This window comes from Salvelinus namaycush, chromosome 13 (assembly GCF_016432855.1).
Source record: "Salvelinus namaycush isolate Seneca chromosome 13, SaNama_1.0, whole genome shotgun sequence".
NCBI lineage: Eukaryota > Metazoa > Chordata > Actinopteri > Salmoniformes > Salmonidae > Salvelinus > Salvelinus namaycush.
Window position 1 is genome coordinate 33,913,747 of NC_052319.1, and position 20,263 is coordinate 33,934,009.

The 20,263-nt window shown below is 46.7% G+C and overlaps 1 protein-coding gene across 2 annotated transcripts in view; it reads right to left on the reverse strand.

The window, feature by feature from the left end:
• Window positions 1–431: 431 nt before the first annotated feature.
• Window positions 432–20,263, reverse strand: part of LOC120058458 (collagen alpha-1(IV) chain-like) — a 34,956-nt gene continuing 15,124 nt past the window's right edge. For both annotated transcript variants that reach the window (XM_039007125.1, XM_039007124.1), the window contains 26 exons: window positions 20,056–20,139; window positions 19,741–19,811; window positions 18,328–18,519; window positions 18,013–18,181; window positions 17,819–17,911; window positions 16,434–16,636; window positions 15,908–16,340; window positions 15,644–15,733; window positions 15,385–15,537; window positions 14,880–14,978; window positions 14,551–14,640; window positions 14,295–14,434; window positions 13,925–14,051; window positions 13,605–13,685; window positions 13,346–13,444; window positions 12,840–13,076; window positions 11,048–11,181; window positions 10,828–10,900; window positions 5,585–5,656; window positions 5,255–5,383; window positions 4,995–5,093; window positions 4,602–4,814; window positions 2,537–2,714; window positions 1,826–1,940; window positions 1,399–1,571; window positions 432–1,282 (listed from right to left, as the gene is read on the reverse strand). In XM_039007125.1, coding sequence (XP_038863053.1) covers window positions 1,201–1,282; window positions 1,399–1,571; window positions 1,826–1,940; window positions 2,537–2,714; window positions 4,602–4,814; window positions 4,995–5,093; window positions 5,255–5,383; window positions 5,585–5,656; window positions 10,828–10,900; window positions 11,048–11,181; window positions 12,840–13,076; window positions 13,346–13,444; window positions 13,605–13,685; window positions 13,925–14,051; window positions 14,295–14,434; window positions 14,551–14,640; window positions 14,880–14,978; window positions 15,385–15,537; window positions 15,644–15,733; window positions 15,908–16,340; window positions 16,434–16,636; window positions 17,819–17,911; window positions 18,013–18,181; window positions 18,328–18,519; window positions 19,741–19,811; window positions 20,056–20,139 — 3,629 coding nt within the window. In that variant the 3' untranslated portion in view covers window positions 432–1,200. The remainder of the gene's footprint in view (window positions 1,283–1,398; window positions 1,572–1,825; window positions 1,941–2,536; window positions 2,715–4,601; window positions 4,815–4,994; window positions 5,094–5,254; window positions 5,384–5,584; window positions 5,657–10,827; window positions 10,901–11,047; window positions 11,182–12,839; window positions 13,077–13,345; window positions 13,445–13,604; window positions 13,686–13,924; window positions 14,052–14,294; window positions 14,435–14,550; window positions 14,641–14,879; window positions 14,979–15,384; window positions 15,538–15,643; window positions 15,734–15,907; window positions 16,341–16,433; window positions 16,637–17,818; window positions 17,912–18,012; window positions 18,182–18,327; window positions 18,520–19,740; window positions 19,812–20,055; window positions 20,140–20,263) is intronic.

The window sequence follows — 20,263 nt, forward strand, 5'->3', positions numbered from 1 at the left end:
GCTAACTGTAGCATGTAATGCTAAATGTAACATGTAATGCTAAATGTAACATGTAATGCTAAATGTAACATATAATGCTAAATGTAACATGTAATGCTAAATGTAACATGTAATGCTAAATGTAACATATAATGCTAAATGTAACATATAATGCTAAATGTAACATGTAATGCTAAATGTAACATGTAATGCTAAATGTAACATATAATGCTAAATGTAACATATAATGCTAAATGTAACATATAATGCTAAATGTAACATGTAATGCTAAATGTAACATGTAATGCTAAACGCAGTATTGTAACTTTAAGTGCCTGGGTCCGGTTGGACCAGAATAACATACTGTACTTTCATATCTCACATTGTTTGGTTCTTTGGCAACTCAAATCTACATATTCTCATAAATCTCATAAATAAAATACAAATTGAAATAGAGATTATGGTGGCTGTTATATTAGGTAGGAAAAAGAAAAGCAATATATTTACAACATAACCATCACTATGCCTGTGTGCTAGCAACACTTAACCTATGGTGATCTCTTACTGTGACAAGCATCTGTAGCCAGTGGTAACTCCCATTCTTAAATTAGTACTGTGTTATTTAAAGAGTAAAAAGATAAAAGAAGTGAAGAACAATAACAATATCTATAACTGTAACTCAGAGCGGAAAGTCAGTGGCATTGAGTGAAAATAATAAGGCAAATAGATAAGATTCAATAGCACCTGACTTGCACAAACACCCCCTTTCAAAATGGACGCCAGTTTACAAATGGGGAGGGGGGGTGTACTCAGTGCAGTCGTAAACTGGGCGCCATTCATTAGAGAAACGTTGTGATAATGTTAGTAAAGTGTTCTGCATGATGGAGCGAAGGGCCGGTTGGTGTTATGGCTTGGTCTCCGGTGTGTGTGTGTGTGTGTGTGTGTGTGTGTGTGTGTGTGTGTGTGTGTGTGTGTGTGTGTGTGTGTGTGTGTGTGTGTGTGTGGGTGTGGGTGGGTGATCTGCTCTTTCGGCGATCTCTGGGTATTTTGTTGTTCTGTTTCACAGAGTGTGTGTGTCTCTGTCCCTCTCCTCCCTCACACACAGTGAAATAGCACCATCCTTTGATCAATAACAAGAAGTCAAGCCACACCGCGGATAGATGGGTGGGGTCACGGGTTGTGGTCGGAGGTTAAGGGTCACAGAGAGGTCAGTGGCGAGGCCTATGTCCTCTTCATGCACACCTGGCAACGGCTAATGTGAGTCCGGAGACTTCCTGCCTTTAGCGTGGTGGGCACGGGTTTCCTGGAACCAGATGTGAGACGACATCAATCAATCAAGACCATGTCAGAGTTATGGTAGCCAGAAAGGAAAAGATAGAGGGAGAGAGAGAGAGAGAAAGAGAGTTGTTCTTGGCTTACCTAAACATCTCCTCGTCCTCGATGGCGGCCAGCCAGAAGCTGTAGGAGTTGGCGTAGTAGTTGCAGGTTCCACGCCCGTGACACTCGATGAAGGGAGCGCTCCGGAACTCTTCTAGACAGGAGCCAGGAGATGCCAGGGCCTGGCCAGAGCCCTCAGCACCTGCACTGGTATGCTACACAGAGAGAAGGAAAGAGAGAGAGTACTGCTACTGATACAGAAGGTAAGTGCTGATACAGAAGGTAAGTGCTGATACAGAAGGTAAGTACTGATACAGAAGGTAAGTGCTGATACAGAAGGTAAGTGCGGATACAGAAGGTAAGTGCTGATACAGAAGGTAAGTGCTGATACAGAAGGTAAGTTCTGATACAGAAGGTAAGTGCTGATACAGCAGGCATGGCGTTGTAATATTTGTTTTGTCTCTCTCACCATGACGAAGGAGTAGCCAATCCAGAGTGAGTCCCAGCCATTGGGGCATGATGGGATCATGATATTCTGACTGTGTACTGCTATCACCATGGCAGGAGCCTCACACACAGAACACCTGTTGGCATAGGTAGAGGTCAATACACATGCTATCCATGCACACACACTTACATGGATGCACACAACACAAACATACACCTACAAACATACCCACACACATATATCCTAGGTGAGAGCAGAAACATACACTGAGTGTACAAAACATAAGAAACACCTTCCTAATATTGATTTGCACCCCCTTTGTCCTCAGAACAACCTCAAATCATCAGAGGCAAGGGTTTGAAAGCATTCTACAGGGATGCTGGCCCATGTTGACTCCAATGCTTCCCACAGTTGCATTAATCATGTTGTTTGGGTGGTGGACCATTGTTGATACACACGGGAATCTGTTGAGTGTGAAAATCCCAGCAGAGTTGCAGTTCTTGACATAAACCGGTGCGCCTGGCACCTACTACCATACCCCGTTCAAAGGCACTTACATCTTTTGTCTTGCCCATTCACCCTCTGAATGGCACACATACACAATCCATGTCTCAATTGTCTCAAGGCTTAAAAGTTCTTCTTTAACCCATCTCCTCCCTTTCATCTACACTGATTGAAGTGGACCCCCCCCCCCCCCCCCCCCCCCACACACACACACACACACACAGCTACCTGCTGATGAAGGGCCTGATGCCCTGGCCGGTGATAGGGTCCATATTCATTGGCATGGGCTCAGGGGAGGTAAGCCAATAGGAGTAGTCGTTACGGGAGGCAAAGTAACAGACGTTGTTGATGTTACAGAAGAGGAAGGGCATGGGACTGAACTTCCTCAGACAGCTACCAGCCGTACCTACACACAGACAGAGATACACACAAGTAGTTATGTGTGATGCTGATCTGATCTCTCTTTTGACGAACATATCAAGACTGTTACAAGGACAGCTTTTTTCCATCTACGTAACATTGCAAAAATCAGAAACTTTCTGTCCAAAAATTATGCAGAAAAATAATCCATGCTTTTGTCACTTCTAGGTTAGACTACTGCAATGCTCTACTTTCCGGCTACCCGGATAAAGCACTAAATAAACTTCAGTTAGTGCTAAATACGGCTGCTAGAATCCTGACTAGAACCAAAACATTTGATCATATTACTCCAGTGCTAGCCTCTCTACACTGGCTTCCTGTTAAGGCAAGGGCTGATTTCAAGGTTTTACTGCTAACCTACAAAGCGTTACATGGGTTTGCTCCTACCTATCTTTCAGATTTGGTCCTGCCATACATACCTACACGTACGCTACGGTCACAAGAAGCAGGCCTCCTTACTGTCCCTAGAATTTCTAAGCAAACAGCTGGAGGCAGGGCTTTCTCCTATAGAGCTCCATTTTTATGGAATGGTCTGCCTATCCATGTGAGAGACGCAGACTCGGTCTCGACCTTTAAGTCTTTATTGAAGACTCATCTCTTCAGTAGGTCCTATGATTGAGTGTAGTCTGGGCCAGGAGTGTGAAGGTGAACGGAAAGGCACTGGAGCAAAGAACCGTCCTTGCTGTCTCTGCCTGGCTGGTTCCCCTTTCTCCACTGGGATTCTCTGCCTCAAACCTTATTATTGGGGATGAGTCACTGGCTTACTGGTGCTCTTCCATGCCGTCCCTAGGAGGGGTGCGTCACTTGAGTGGGTTGAGTCACTGATGTGATCTTCCTGTCCGGGTTGGCGCCCCCCTTGGGTTTATGCCGTGGAGGAGATCTTCGTGGGCTATACTCTGCCTTGTCTCAGGATGGTAAGTTGGTGGTTGAAGATATCGCTCTAGTGGTGTGGGGGCTGTGCTTTGGTAAAGTGGGTGGGGTCAAATCCTGCCTGTTTGGCCCTGTTTGGCCCGGACAGGGCCACAGTGTCTCGCGACCCCTCCTGTCTCAGCCTCCAGTATTTATGCTGCAATAGTTAATGTGTCGGGGGGCTAGGGTCAGTCTGTTATACCTGGAGTATTTTTCCTGTCTTATCCGGTGTCCTGTGTGAATTTAAGTATGGTCTCTCTAATTCTCTCTCTTTTTCTCTCTTTCTCTCTTTCCTTCTTTCTTTCTCTCTTTTTTTCTGTCTTTCTCTCTCTCGGAGGACCTGAGCCCTGGGACCATGCCTCAGGACTACCTGGTCTGATGACTCCTTGCTGTCCCCAGTCCACCTGGTCGTGCTGCTGTTCCAGTTTCAACTGTTCTGCCTGAGGCTATGGAACCCTGACCTGTTCACCAGATGTGCTACCTGTCCCAGACCTGCTGTTTTCAACTCTCTAGAGACAGCAGGAGCGGTAGAGATACAATGAATGATCGGCTATGAAAAGCCAACTGACATTTACTCCTGAGGTGCTGACCTGTTGCACCCTCTACAACCACTGTGATTATTATTATTTGACCCTGCTGGTCATTTATGAACATTTGAACATCTTAGCCATGTTCTGTTATAATCTCCACCCGGCACAGCCAGAAGAGGACTGGCCACCCCTCATAGCTTGGTTCCTCTCTAGGTTTCTTTCTAGGTTCTGGCCTTTCTAGGGAGCTTTTCCTAGCCACTGTGCTTCTACACCTGTATTGCTTGCTGTTTGGGGTTTTAGGCTGGGTTTCTGTACAGCACTTTGTGACATCAGCTGATGTAAATAGGGCTTCATAAATACATTTGATTGATTGATTGATTGAATCACAAGCTAGATACAACATCTATCTCTCTTCCTAGCTCTCTCTCTCTTACCCAGGTCCTGTCCGTGGGAACGCTCATTGCCCTGGATGTAGAGTAGGGAGTATCCATCATAGATCAGCGATGTTCCCTCTGGACACTGTGGAACCTCCACCGATTGGCTGTGCCTGGTTACCAGGAAACCATGCTCCATGGAGGAGGGGCCGGGAGGACCTACCTGACCCGGAACACCATCAGGTCCTGGGGGTCCGGGATACCCTCTCGGTCCTATAGGGACAAGGGTCAAAGGTCAAAGATGAAGGTCAGGGTCAAATGGAACATTAGTTCCCAGTCTGAGAATCACACGTCCGGATAACAATAGAACATCAGATAGTATTCGATTCTACATACAGTGTGGTATCCTTTTCAGTGTGGCTATAAACTGGACAAAGAGGATGTGACTCTCACCTGAGGGACCAAGCAGGCCTGGTTCTCCCTTGGCTCCGGGGAGACCATTAATCCCAGGGTTCCCCTCGTCACCTTTAATACCCTGAATACCTGTCATACCTGGGAGACAGATAGCGAGGGAGGAGAGAGATGGAGAGAGAAAGAGAAAAAAAAAGAGGGAGAGAGAGAATGGATGGAGATCATATATTATGGGGTGATCAGAGCTGATGTTTGGTCATAATATATCGGCTCATTGTAGATAGGATGGTTTGAACTCTCACCTTGCTGTCCTTTCAGCCCAGGGAAACCTGAGGGCCCCACAGGCCCCTGAGGGCCCTGACTACCTGGGAAGCCGCTTTCTCCCTTGATGAAGGTGTGGAGGCCAGGAGGACCAGGGGGGCCATCATTACCTGGAACAAGGAAAGGCGATTCAGATAATTACCAAATCTTATTATTATTCATATATGGGTAAAGTGTCTGCTACATGGCATATATTCAGAATATACATGTCAGCACTCAATGGCCACTATACAGTAGGTGTTTGATGCTATGAAGCTCACAGTGATTTGGTTTACTGGCTATTTGGTTTAATGTTGTGTCTCTCCACTCACCTTTAGTTCCTGTGAATCCTCTGTCTCCCAGCTCTCCTTTCAATCCAAACACACCCAATTCACCCTTTGTCCCTGAAGAAGAGAGGAACTTTTGGATTTATCCACCTGATGAAACCATCTGAACCACATAGACCAACGGTCACATGCACACATTGTAAGAATCAGAGGAGACTGGTGGGGAAGACATAGGAAGATATTGGAAGACATTGTAATGCAGCGTTTCCCAAACTCGGTCCTCGGGACCCCAAGGGCTGCACGTTTTGTGTTTTGCCCTAGCACTACACAGCTGATTCAAATGATCAAAGCTTGATCAAAATGTGCACCCTTTGGTGTCCTGAGGACCGACTTTGGGAAACCCTGTTGTAATGGCTAGAATGGAATAAAACATGTGGTTTGATAAAGTGGCGGCCAACCCTAGGGGCGTTAGGGGCGGTGCCCCACTTGTGATTGGTCCCCCCAAATGTTTATTTATTTATTTGTATATATATACAGTACCAGTCAAAAGTTTGGACACATCTACTCATTCAATGGTTTTTCTTTATTTTTACTATTTTCTACATTGTAGAATAATAGTGAAGACATCAAAGCTATGAAGTAATGCATATAGAATCATGTAGTAACCAAAAAAGTGTTAAACAAAACAAAATATATTTTAAATTTTAGATTCTTCAAGTTAGCCACCCTTTGCCATGATGACAGCTTTGCACACTCTTGGCATTCTCTCAACCAGCTTCACCTGAGATGCAGTCTTGAAGGAATTCCCACATATGCTGAGCATTTGTTGGCTGATTTTTTCACTCTGTGGTCCAACTCATCCCAAACCATCTAAATTGTGTTGAGGTCGGGTGATTTTGGAGGCCAGGTCATCTGATGCAGCACTCCATCACTCTCCTTCTTGGTCAAATAGGCCTTACACAACCTGGAGGTGTTGGGTCATTGTCCTGTTGAAAAACAAATGATAGTCTAACTAAGCGCAAACCAGATGGGATGGCATATCACTGCAGAATGCTGTGGTAGCCATGCTGGTTAAGTGTGCCTTAAATTCTAAAGAAATTACTGCCAGTGTCACCAGCAAAGCACCCCCACACCATCACACCTCCTCCTCCATGCTTCACGGTGGGAACCACACGTGCAGAGATCATCTGTTCACCTAAACAGTTGGAACCAAAAATCTCTAATTTGGACTCATGAGACCAAAGGACAAATTTCCACCGGTCTAATGTCCATTGCTTGTGTTTCTTGGCCCAAGCAAGTCTCTTCTTATTATTGGTGTCCTTTAGTAGTGGTTTCTTTGCAGCAATTTGACCAGGAAGGCCTGATTCTCGCAGTCTCCTCTGAACAGTTGATGTTGAGTTGTGTCTGTTACTTGAACTCTGTGAAGCATTTATTTGGGCTGCAATTTCTGAGGCCGGTAACTCTAATGAACTTATCCTCTGCAGCAGAGCTAACTCTGGGTCTTCCTTTCCTGTGGCGGTCCTCATGAGAGACAGTTTCATCATAGCGTTTGATGGCTTTTGCGACTGCACTTGATGAAACTTTAAAAGTTCTTGAAATTTTCTGACTGACTTTCATATCTTAAAGTAATGATGGACTGTCATTTCTCTTAGCTTATTTGAGCTGTTCTTGCCATAATATGGACTTGGTCTTTTACCAAATAGTGCTATCTTCTGTATACCACCCCTTCCTTGTCACAACACAACTGATTTCCTCAAACACATTAAGAGGGAAAGAAATTCCACAAATTAACTTTTAACAAGGGACATCTGTTAATTGAAATGTATTCCAGGTGATTACCTCATGAAGCTGGTTGAGAGATTGCCAAGAGTGTGCAAAGCTGTCATCAAGGCAAAGGGTGGCTAACTTGAAGAATCTAAAATTTAAAATATATTTTGTTTTGTTTAACACTTTTTTGGTTACTACATGATTCTATATGCATTACTTCATAGCTTTGATGTCTTCACTATTATTCTACAATGTAGAAAATAGTTTTAAAAAATAAAGAAAAATCCTTGAATGAGTAGGTGTGTCCAAACTATTGACTGGTAGTGTAAATAAAATAAAAAATATGTATAATGTTTTAAATGCTCATAAACGTGCAGGAAATGTGTACGTTTTTCTTTTTCAAAAATATATTATTAAAAACAAGCTGTTCAGCAGCCGCTCCGGGAGCGCATAGGCCGTGCGAACATTGCTTGGATTGTTTTGGCAGCTATGGGGAACTGCCCCAATGAAATCACAGGATTTCATAACTGAAATTATAACAGCACAACGTAAATGGACTGTCCTGGGGGTACTTAAATGTGGACTCAGTCAGAACTTCTGGGTTTGCTCTAGTCTCCCTCACAATGAGCCTCACACGCGTCAGACGACTTCTTTCAGTACGCGAGACTAGAACTGCTCTATCAGGTACAGCTGGGGATAAAGCAAAAAGCTAATTGTTATTAACTTGGATATAAATAATCATAACAGTCATGGGAGCCTGGGACCTGATAAACCGAACATCTACAGTTGAAGTCGGAAGTTTACATACACTTTAGCCAAATACATTTAAACTCAGCTTTTCACAATTCCTGACATTTAATCCTAGTAAAAATTCCCTGTCTTTGGTCAGTTAGGATCACCACTTTATTTTAAGAATGTGAAATGTCAGAATAATAGTAGGGAGAATGATTTATTTCAGCTATTATTTTTTTCATCACATTCCCAGTGTCACGATCGTTTGTAGAAATGGACCAAGGCGCAGCGAATGTTGAGTTCCACATAATTTATTAATAGTGAAACTTAACAAAAACAATAAACGAACAACGAACCGTGACTACAGAGGTGTTACATACACTTACTCAAAATACAATATCCCACAAACACAGGTGGGAACAAACACTACTTAAATATGATCCCCAATTAGAGACAACGATTACCAGCTGCCTCTAATTGGGAATCATACAAATCACCAACATAGAAACATGAAAACTAGAACACCCACATGGAAATAATAAACTAGACTAACCCCCCAGTCACACCCTGACCTACTCCACCATAGAAAATAAGGACTCTCTATGGTCAGGACATGACACCCAGTGGGTCAGAACTTTACATTCACTCAATTTGTATTTGGTAGCATTGACTTTAAATTGTTTCACTTCGGTCAAATGTTTCGGGTAGCCTTCCACAACAAGTTGGGTGAATTTTGGTCCATTCCTCCTGACAGAGCTAGTGTAACTGAGTCAGGTTTGTAGGCCTCCTTGCTTGCACACGCTTTTTCAGTTCTGCCCACAAATTTTTTATTTTCTATAGGATTGAGGTCAGGGCTTTTTTTCTCCAAAAAGTACGATCTTTGTCCCCTTGTGCAGTTGAACACCGTAGTCTGTGGCTTTTTTTATGGCGGTTTTGGAGCAGTGGATTCTTCCTTGCTGATCGGCCTTTTAGGTTATGACGATATAGGACTCGTTTTACTGTGGATATAGATACTTTTGTACCCGTTTCCTCCAGCATCTTCACAAGGTCCTTTGCTGTTGTTCTGGGATTGATTTGCACTTTTCACACCAAAGTACGTTCATCTCTAGGAGACAGAACGCGTCTCCTTCCTGAGCGGTATGACGGCTGCGTGGTCCCATGGTGTTTATACTTGCGTACTATTGTTTGTACAGATGAACGTGGTACCTTCAGGCGTTTGGAAATTACTCCCAAGGATGAAGCAGACTTGTAGAGGTCTACAATTATTTTTTCTGAGGTCTTGGCTGATTTCCCAATTTTGATTTTCCCATAATGTCAAGCAAAGAGACACTGAGTTTGAAGGTAGGCCTTGAAATAAATCCACAGGTACACCTCCAATGATGTCAATTAGCCTATCAGAAGCTTCTAAAGCTATGATGTCATTTTCGGGAATTTTCCAAGCTGTTTAAAGGCACAGTTGCCACTGCTGTCCAAAAAAAACATTGCTGCACATCTGAAGTTCGCAAAAGAGCACCTGGATGTTCCACAGCGCTTCTGGCAAAATATTATGTGGACAGATTAAACTAAAGTTGAGTTGTTTGGAAGAAACACACAACACTATGTGTGGAGAAAAAAAGGCACAGCACACCAACATCAAAACCTCATCCCAACTGTAAAGTATGGTGGAGGGAGCATCATGGTTTGGGGCTGCTTTGCTGCCTCAGGGCCTGGACAGCTTGCTATTATCGACGGGAAAATTAATTCCCAAGTTTATCAAGACATTTTGCAGGAGAATGTAAGTCTATATGTCTGTCAATTGAAGCTCAGCAGAAGTTGGGTGATGCAACAGGACAACGACCCAAAACACAGAAGTAAATCAACAACAGAATGGCTTCAACAGAAGAAAATACGACTTCTGGAGTGTATTTCCTGACCTCAACCTCGAGAGCGGTTCACACCAGACATCCTAAGAATATTGTTGAACTGAAACAGTTTTGTAAAGATGAATGGTCCAAAATTCCTCCTGACCATTGTGCAGGTCTGATCCGCAACTACAGAAAACATTTGGTTGAGTTTATTGCCACCAAAGGAGGGTCAACCAGTTATTAAATGCAAGGGTTCATATACTTTTTCCACCCTACACTGTGAATGTTTACATGGTGTGTTCAATAAAGACATGAAAACGTATCATTTTTTGTGTGCTATTAGTTTAAGCAGACTGTGTTTGTCTATTGTTGTGACCAGATCAAATTTTATGACCAATTTATGCAGAAATGCAGGTAATTCCAAAGGGTTCACATATTTTTTCTAGCCACTGTATCTTTGCAAAGAAACTACTGGTAGTTCGAAAACTTGGCAACATATTTCTGTCATGCTGCTTTGTTGACAACTCCAAAAACCCCGCCCCCCCCCCAGGTATTCAGCCAATCAGCGGCCGACACTATTATGATACCGTCCCATTTATTCCATTCCAGCCATTACAATGAGCCCATCCTCCTATACCCCCCCCCCCCCCCCCCCCCCCATCCGCCTCCTCTGGTAAGAAGATGCAAGGGGACACTTTGTAAACTGTCTAAATGATCTACACCACTCACCTGGGAAACCTTGTCTAAATTAGATGTACCACTCACCTGGGAAACCTTTTCTAAATTAGATGTACCACTCACCTGGGAAACCTTTTCTAAATTAGATGTACCACTCACCTGGGAAACCTTTTCTAAATTAGATGTACCACTCACCTGGGAAACCTTTTCTAAATTAGATGTACCACTCACCTGGGAAACCTTTTCTAAATTAGATGTACCACTCACCTGGGAAACCAGGCACACCCTGCAGTCCCATCTCTCCCTTCAGTCCATCAACACCTGGAAGGCCAGATTGCCCCTGTAACACACACAAACACACACACACATATACACACACACACACACACATACACACACAAGTCAGATGGTGGACACTAGTCACGTGTCATGAGACTGTCATGACATCACAAATGGATCAGTCAGTGAGAAACAGGAAGTGACCTACAGGAAGTCCAGAGTATCCTCGTTCTCCCGTTAAGCCCTGCTCGCCCTGTACTCCTTGTCCACCCTGATCTCCCTTGTCTCCCTTCCCCCCCGCGCTGCCGGGAACACCAGCAGGACCTGGAACACCACTGGTACCTGTAGAGAGGAGGAGAAGAAGAGGAGGATGGAGGGAGGGAGGGAGGGAGGGAGGGAGGGAGGGAGGGAGGGAGGGAGGGAGGGAGGGAGGGAGGGAGGGAGGGAGGGAGGGAGGGAGGGAGGGAGGGAGGGAGGGAGGGAGGGAGGGAGGGAGGGAGGGAGATGAGAACAGGGGGATGGAGGGAGAGAGGGGTGGAGGGGATGAGAAGAGGAGGATGGAGGAAGAGAGGAATGGGGGGATGAGTTGAGGAGGATAGAGGGAAAGAGGGATGGAGGGGATGAGAAGAGGAGGATGGAGGGGATGAGAAGAGGAGGATGGAGGGAGAGGAATGGAGGGGGATGAGTTGAGGAGGATAGAGGGAGAGAGGGATGGAGGGAGAAAGGGATGGAGTTGGATGGAGGGAGAGAGGAATGGTGGGGGTGATGAGAAGAGGATTGAGGGAGAGAGGAATAGAAGGGGATGAGTTGAGGAGGATAGAGGGAGAGAGGGATGGAGGGGATGAGAAGAGGAGGATGAGGGAGAGAGGGATGGAGGGAGGGAGATGAAAAGAGGAGGATGGAGGGAGAGAGGGATGGAGGGGATGAGAAGAGGAGGATGGAGGGAGAGAGAGGGATGAGGGGGATGAGAAGAGGAGGATGGAGAGGATGAGAAGAGGAGGATGGAGGGAGAAAGGGATGGAGTTGGATGAGAAGAGGAGGATGGAGGGAGAGGAATAGAAGGGGATGAGTTGAGGAGGATAGAGGGAGAGAGGGATGGAGGGGATGAGAAGAGGAGGATGAGGGAGAGAGGGATGTAGGGAGGGAGATGAAAAGAGGAGGATGGAGGGGATGAGAAGAGGAGGATGGAGGGAGAGAGAGGGATGGAGGGGGATGAGAAGAGGAGGATGGAGAGGATGAGAAGAGGAGGATGGAGGGAGAAAGGGATGGAGTTGGATGAGAAGAGGAGGATGGAGGGAGAGGAATGGAGGGGGATGAGTTGAGGAGGATAGAGGGAGAGAGGGATGGAGGGGATGAGTTGAGGAGGATAGAGGGAGAGAGGGATGGAGGGGATGAGAAGAGGAGGATGGAGGGAGAGAGGAATGGTGGGGGTGATGAGAAGAGGATTGAGGGAGAGAGGTATAGAAGGGGATGAGTTGAGGAGGATAGAGGGAGAGAGGGATGGAGGGGATGAGAAGAGGAGGATGAGGGAGAGGGATGGAGGGAGGGAGATGAGAAGAGGAGGATGGAGGGGATGAGAAGAGGAGGATGGAGGGAGATAGAGAGGGATGGAGGGGGATGAGAAGAGGAGGATGGAAGGAGAAAGGGATGGAGTTGGATGAGCAGAGGAGGATGGAGGGAGAGAGGAATGGTGGGGGTGACGAGAAGAGGATTGAGGGAGAGAGGAATAGAAGGGGATGGGAAGAGGAGGATGGAAGGAGAGAGGGATGGAGGGGGTTGAGAAGAATAGGATGGTGGGAGAGAGGGATAGAAGGGGATGAGAAGAGGAGGATGGAGGGAGAGGGATGGAGGGGCATGAGAAGAGGAGGATGGAGGGAGAGAGAGAGAGAGGGATGGAGGGGGATGAAAAGAGGGGGATAAAGGAAGGAGAATGAGAACCAGAGGATGATATGTATCAAAATGTACAATCAAGCATGAGTCAGGTGTGCAGTATACAGTACCTGGTTCTCCAGGCTTTCCTGGCACTCCTTGGTCTCCTTTGGGCCCCTCCATGGCGGGTCCTGGGTGGCCCTGTTCTCCTGGCTGGCCCAGGGAGCCCTGGAAGCCTGCCGTACCCTTCTCTCCCCTGGTCCCTGGGATACCCGGGATACCTGGGGAACCTGGGAAACCTGGACTGCCCTTATCACCTTTAAACCCAGACGACCCCGGCGTTCCTGGGAAGCCTCTGCCAGGAAAACCTATAGGAGGGACACAGAGACAAACACTCCAGGCCATTGATCAAACTCCAGGCCATTGACGTAAAAACGTCACCTGCTAAACTCTTAAGGTCTGCCTCTGCTGTTTGTTAGCTGTTTAGATGCACAGTGCATGAGTTGATTTAGAGACATAGTCAAGAGTTGGGTGAATAGAAATATAACACAGATCATAAAAGCATGTGGTTTACAAGTGGTTTATAGGCTGATGAACATTCCTGACTGTATCCTAAAGGTCAGGAGAGGTCACTCACCTTGGTCTCCTCTGTCTCCTGATGATCCAGGAATGCCGTCCACTCCTGACTCTCCTTTCTCTCCGGTCGGACCTGGGGGACCCTGCAGACCAGGCTCACCTGGGAAACAATAGGTTACCTGAGTGTGTGTCTCGACCTGCTGTGGTGCAGTAGCTACAGTGTGGGAAATTAGTCCAAGCTTCATGACTAGCTGTCATACTGCACTAACAGGAACCAATGGCACCTGGGGCATTGTTACTGTCCTCCAAGTGTTCCTTACCTGGTCGACCTGTTTGACCTGGCTCTCCTGTTGACCCGGGCAGCCCACCGACACCCTTCTCTCCTGGCTGACCCGGCTGACCTGCACAACACAGCACGCACCTTCGGTTAGACTAGAGGTTGTTAAGCAAAAAGTAATGTTCTGGGTTTGTGAGATGATCGAGAATACCTGGTCGATATAGGAAATAATACTTTCATGTGTTATTCCCTTGGCCAACATGTATTCTAATCGTGTCTTGTCTTTTTTAAACTCCAAATTTAATCAATCAATCAGTCAGGTCAAAGTAGGGGCAGTTGTCACCATGGAGACCGGAACCTCACCTGGGTGACCAATGTAACCAGTGTCTCCCTTGGTTCCTGGTGTTCCTGGCATCCCGGGGACTCCCATTCCTCCCTTCTGACCCTTCTCTCCTGCGTTACCAGGGAAACCATTCAGACCCAACTGACCCTGAGAGAGAGAGAAAAAGAGAGGGATGGAGGGAGAGAAAGAGAGTGGGAAAATGAGGGGAAAGTGGTAGATACAGTGTATTGATTGAAAAAGAGAGACAGTTAGTGGCGCAATTGCAATGAAAAAAAAAGGATACACTGAAGCTAGCTAGCACCATCCATGAAGACACAAACAACAAACCTTGGTTGCGTGAAACTTTCATGGAGCCAGCTCTCAGGGAGACTAAAAGTGGTTTTGAATTACCTTCTCTCCAGGGGGTCCTGGCACTCCGACACCTGGCAAACCGGCTGTTCCCTTGTCTCCTTTCACCCCCTCTGTACCCCGGAACCCTGGGTGACCCGTTGTGCCCACAATGCCTTTAGCACCCTTCGGACCCACAGAACCTATAGAACCATACATGAGAATCCGGTTAGAACCAGTCTAACCATCAGCACCACAGCGGATGTTCGATATAAAGGATGATTCCTCTCAGTGAGTGGATTGTGTGTTGTTTTCTTACCTGGGTATCCCATTTCTCCAATGCTTCCTTTGTTTCCAGGATACCCAGTACTGCCGGGCTCACCAGGAACACCTGTGTCTCCTTTCTCACCTGAGAAACAAGAATCATAATGTTTAAAAGAGGGTGTCATTTAATCATCACATTGACTGTGTCCCAAATACTATCCACTAGCATATTATACATTGTGCAAGACCAGTACATCATTTCATACCAGGTAGTATACAGGTTTGTAACCATTGAGATCCTATTAAATTACTCTAATTCCTTTCTATGTGTGGGGCATTTACAATAAAAAGAGGGGTGTGGCGAAGCCTACATAGGTGACTAACCTGGTTGACCAGGTGTACCGTGCTCTCCATCCTTTCCTGGCATACCAGGTACTCCGGCCTGTCCTGGATAACCCTTCTCTCCGGTGTGTCCAGTGTCACCTAATGGGAAAAAGTGGGATTTAGCGTACCTAAACGATTCCCAGTTCCTGTTTAAACAGACCACCTGACAGACATACAGTGCAGTATAATGTAGGATACTGTGCAGTAGGATGTAGGATACAGTGCAGTAGGATATAGGATACAGTGCTGTAGGATATAGGATACAGTGCAGTAGGATATAGGATACAGTGCTGTAGGATACAGTGCAGTAGGATGTAGGATACAGTGCTGTAGGATACAATATAGTAGGATGTAGGATACAGTGTAGTACGATGTAGGATACAGTGCAGTAGTATGTAGGATACAGTGCAGTAGGATGTAGGATATAGTGCAGTAGTATGTAGGATACAGTGCAGTAGGATGTAGGATAGAGTGTAGTTGTATGGGGCATGTTCATTTTGTATACCTGGGTCTCCGCTGTCTCCTTTCTCTCCCTTCATGGGCTCCATGTTCAGCTCACTCATGTTGCCAGGAGGACCCTGCAGACCCGGCTCTCCCCTCTCTCCTTTGGGTCCAGGCTCACCAAACTCCCCCCTAGGTCCAGAGACACCCGGGTTGCCTGAGAGAGAGAAGAGATGAGGGGTTTGAGATGCTATAGTATAGTGGTGCAAAACACACTGATGGGTAGTCTGGAAGTACAGCGGCAGCAGTTCTACTCTACCCACCTCTCTGTCCAGAAGTTCCAGGGCTCCCAGCAGAACCCTGATATCCTGGTGTTCCAGGCGTTCCCATGACTCCCATCTCTCCCTTGAGGCCTGGGGAACACACACACATCAACAAATAAATAGAATAGGAAAATATTGGCGATTATACATTACAAAGGTTGTCACCAAATTCTCATTAAATTCAACGAAAATGAACCCAGACCAGTCCAGTCAATGAGTGTTAATTTAATCTGACCTCCTCCACTGTTCTGAGATCTGTCTCACCTGGGTCTCCGGGGAATCCGTCTCTGCCAGCCGGGCCAGGTCTTCCTGGCAACCCTTTTGATCCAGACAGTCCAGGGAATCCTGAGTCTCCCTTCTCTCCCTGGGGGCCGGGCATGTCCAGACCAGGAGAGCCAGGGAAACCCTTATCTCCTTTCACACCGTCATGACCGAAGGGGCCTGGCTCTCCAGGGGGTCCTATTGGTCCAGGGGCCCCAGGTTCTCCTGCTCCAGGGGTTCCAGGGGGTCCAGTGCCACCATGCTGACCAGGGGGACCAGGGTCACCTTGAATTCCCTGAGCTCCAGGTGGTCCTGTGTGTCCCTCTTGTCCAGGAATACCAGTTGGACCAACGTTGCCTTTATCTCCATGGAAACCTGTCTCTCCGGGAGGGCCCTGAGAACCTTTAGGACCAGGTAGACCACGACCTGGCTCACCCTAGAGAGGGCAGAAGAAGATTGGTTGATTGTTTGATTGATGGAGTTTGAAAAATAGAAAGTGAAGCAAAGACACAGGCATAGGAACACACACCTTTGGACCAGGTGTGCCTGGTTTTCCAGAGAAACCATCCTGTCCAGATCTCCCAGGCTCTCCTGGCAACCCAGGGGCTCCTGGAGCTCCAGAGTACCCTTTAGGCCCGGATAGTCCTGGGAATCCAATGCCGGGTGCACCTGAGTCACCTTTCTGTCCGGGGAATCCTGGCATTCCAGGGTCTCCCTGAAGTCCTCTGTCACCTGGGGTCAGGATGGAGAAGATGTTCATGATGCACTATGCAGGACCAAGCAGGACCATAGCCTACCATAAACCAGATCAATACCGATAAGATGACCCACACCTTGTAGTCCAGGGATGTCAGATCAATACCAATAAGCTGACCTTCACCTTGTAGTCCAGGGATGTCAGATCAATACCAATAAGCTGACCCTCACCTTGTAGTCCAGGTATGTCAGATCAATACCAATAAGCTGACCCTCACCTTGTAGTCCAGGGATGTCAGATCAATACCAATAAGCTGACCCTCACCTTGTAGTCCAGGGATGTCAGATCAATACCAATAAGCTGACCCTCACCTTGTAGTCCAGGGATGTCAGATCAATACCAATAAACTGACCCTCACCTTGTAGTCCAGGGATGTCAGATCAATACCAATAAACTGACCTTCACCTTGTAGTCCAGGGATGTCAGATCAATACCAATAAGATGACCTTCACCTTGTAGTCCAGGGATGTCAGATCAAAACCAATAAGCTGACCCTCACCTTGTAGTCCAGGGATGCCAGATCAATACCAATAAGCTGACCCTCACCTTGTAGTCCAGGGATGTCAGATCAATACCAATAAGCTGACCCTCACCTTGTAGTCCAGGGATGCCAGATCAATACCAATAAGCTGACCTTCACCTTGTAGTCCAGGGATGTCAGATCAATACCAATAAGCTGACCCTCACCTTGTAGTCCAGGGATGTCAGATCAATACCAATAAGCTGACCCTCACCTTGTAGTCCAGGGATGTCAGATCAAAACCAATAAGCTGACCCTCACCTTGTAGTCCAGGGATGCCAGATCAATACCAATAAGATGACCCTCACCTTGTAGTCCAGGGATGTCAGATCAATACCAATAAGCTGACCCTCACCTTGTAGTCCAGGGATGTCAGATCAATACCAATAAGATGACCTTCACCTTGTAGTCCAGGGATGTCAGATCAAAACCAATAAGCTGACCCTCACCTTGTAGTCCAGGGATGCCAGATCAATACCAATAAGATGACCTTCACCTTGTAGTCCAGGGATGTCAGATCAATACCAATAAGCTGACCCTCACCTTGTAGTCCAGGGATGTCAGATCAATACCAATAAGATGACCTTCACCTTGTAGTCCAGGGATGTCAGATCAAAACCAATAAGCTGACCCTCACCTTGTAGTCCAGGGATGCCAGATTGTCCTCGAGGTCCGGGGGAGCCCTGGGGTCCAGGTGAGCTCACATCTTTACCTGGTTCACCTTTCACTCCTGAGAAGCAGAGAGAGCATGTGCACATCATCATTTAGGCTCCTTTTACCTAACAAGTGTGTGTTCTTTTGAGTGTGTTTGTAGCTGTAGCCTGTACCCACCTGGTTGTCCAGGGATTCCAGGTCGGCCTTGTTGACCAGATGTACCCTTTTCTCCAGGCTCCCCCGGCCGGCCAAACCCTGGTTCCCCAGGAGGACCCCTCTCTCCTGGGGGTCCAGAGAAACCAGGGTCCCCATCGAGACCACGGTCCCCCTTGATGCCCTCTCTGGCCTGCAAGAAGAGATCAGAGATAGAGATGGATGACTGACTGATTGTAGCACTGTCTGAACACATGTTTTAGGAGCCTTCTAGTGCTCGCTAACATGCACACATGCACACACACAAACACACACACACACACACAAACACACACATACAGGTTCTCCTTTGGATCCAGGCAGGCCTGCTAGTCCTTCTTTCCCTGGCAGTCCATCTACACCAGGTAGACCTTGTGTGCCAACGAAACCAGGCAGACCTTTGTCCCCCTTCAGCCCTGGAGCCAGGTAGATGTCGCCAGGTTCACCATGGGCTCCTGGAGCACCTACCAACCCAGGAGTACCTAAAATACCCTGGGGAGAGGAGAAGAAATAGCAGGGTCAATCAACAATCTCTTTTATTGGAAGAAAACTACTGGACAAACATACAGTACATAGTAATGACATGTGGATGGCCAGTGATGCAGCATGTCCACGATAATGGTCTTTATGGAGCTACAGTGATGCAGCATGACCACCATAATGGTCTTCATGGAGCTACAGTGATGCAGCATGTCCACCATAATGGTCTTTATGGAGCTACAGTGATGCAGCATGTCCACCATAATGGTCTTTATGGAGCTACAGTGATGCAGCATGTCCACCATAATGGTCTTCATGGAGCTACAGTGATGCAGCATGTCCACCATAATGGTCTTTATGGAGCTACAGTGATGCAGCATGTCCACCATAATGGTCTTCATGGAGCTACAGTGATGCAGCATGTCCACCATAATGGTCTTTATGGAGCTACAGTGATGCAGCATGTCCACCATAATGGTCTTCATGGAGCTACAGTGATGCAGCATGTCCACCATAATGGTCTTCATGGAGCTACAGTGATGCAGCATGTCCACCATAATGGTCTTCATGGAGCTACAGTGATGCAGCATGTCCACCATAATGGTCTTTATGGAGCTACAGTGATGCAGCATGTCCACCATAATGGTCTTTATGGAGCTACAGTGATGCAGCATGTCCACCATAATGGTCTTTATGGAGCTACAGTGATGCAGCATGTCCACCATAATGGTCTTCATGGAGCTACAGTGATGCAGCATGTCCACCATAATGGTCTTTATGGAGCTACAGTGATGCAGCATGTTCACCATAATGGTCTTTATGGAGCTACAGTGATGCAGCATGTCCATCATAATGGTCTTTATGGAGCTACAGTGATGCAGCATGTCCACCATAATGGTCTTTATGGAGCTACAGTGATCCAGCATGTCCACCATAATGGTCTTTATGGAGCTACAGTGATGCAGCATGTCCACCATAATGGTCTTCATGGAGCTACAGTGATGCAGCATGTCCACCATAATGGTCTTTATGGAGCTACAGTGATGCAGCATGTCCACCATAATGGTCTTTATGGAGCTACAGTGATGCAGCATGTCCATCATAATGGTCTTTATGGAGCTACAGTGATGCAGCATGTCCACCATAATGGTCTTCATGGAGCTACAGTGATGCAGCATGTCTTCTTCAGGTTCTATTAGAAGAGTGAGTGATGATGTGATGAAGATAACTCACAGGGCTTCCATCAAGCCCAGCAGGTCCAGGCACACCCTTGTCTCCTTTACTGCCTGCCACTCCAGGATAACCTACAGGGGACGAACAACACTTCTCAGTCCAACACAAAAACACCATCTCATAGGAAATAATGTGGAGGTGGATGAATATAGGCCCTAGGGTCAGGATCCTAACCTGAGATACATGCTGAAGATGTGGAACATAAGTTTAGTGCCAATCATTCATTTAAATGAGTGACACAAAGGTTTCAGTTGCATGTGTTTATCTCCAGCTATGATTCAGTCAGTAGTGTGGGGGTATCTCTTGTCAGCTCACCTTGCAGTCCATTAGGCCCCTGGGGGCCAGGGAGTCCAGGTGGGCCGAAGGCTTCACACTGCACACACGTGTCTCCCTGATCACCTGGAGGTACATCACAATACAAGTTATATCAGACAAACAGGTAGGTGAAGGCATGGGATACGGTGGATGCCTTGAAGTGAATCTGAGCTGTACTATATGGAATGGAGTAATATATTGTAATATG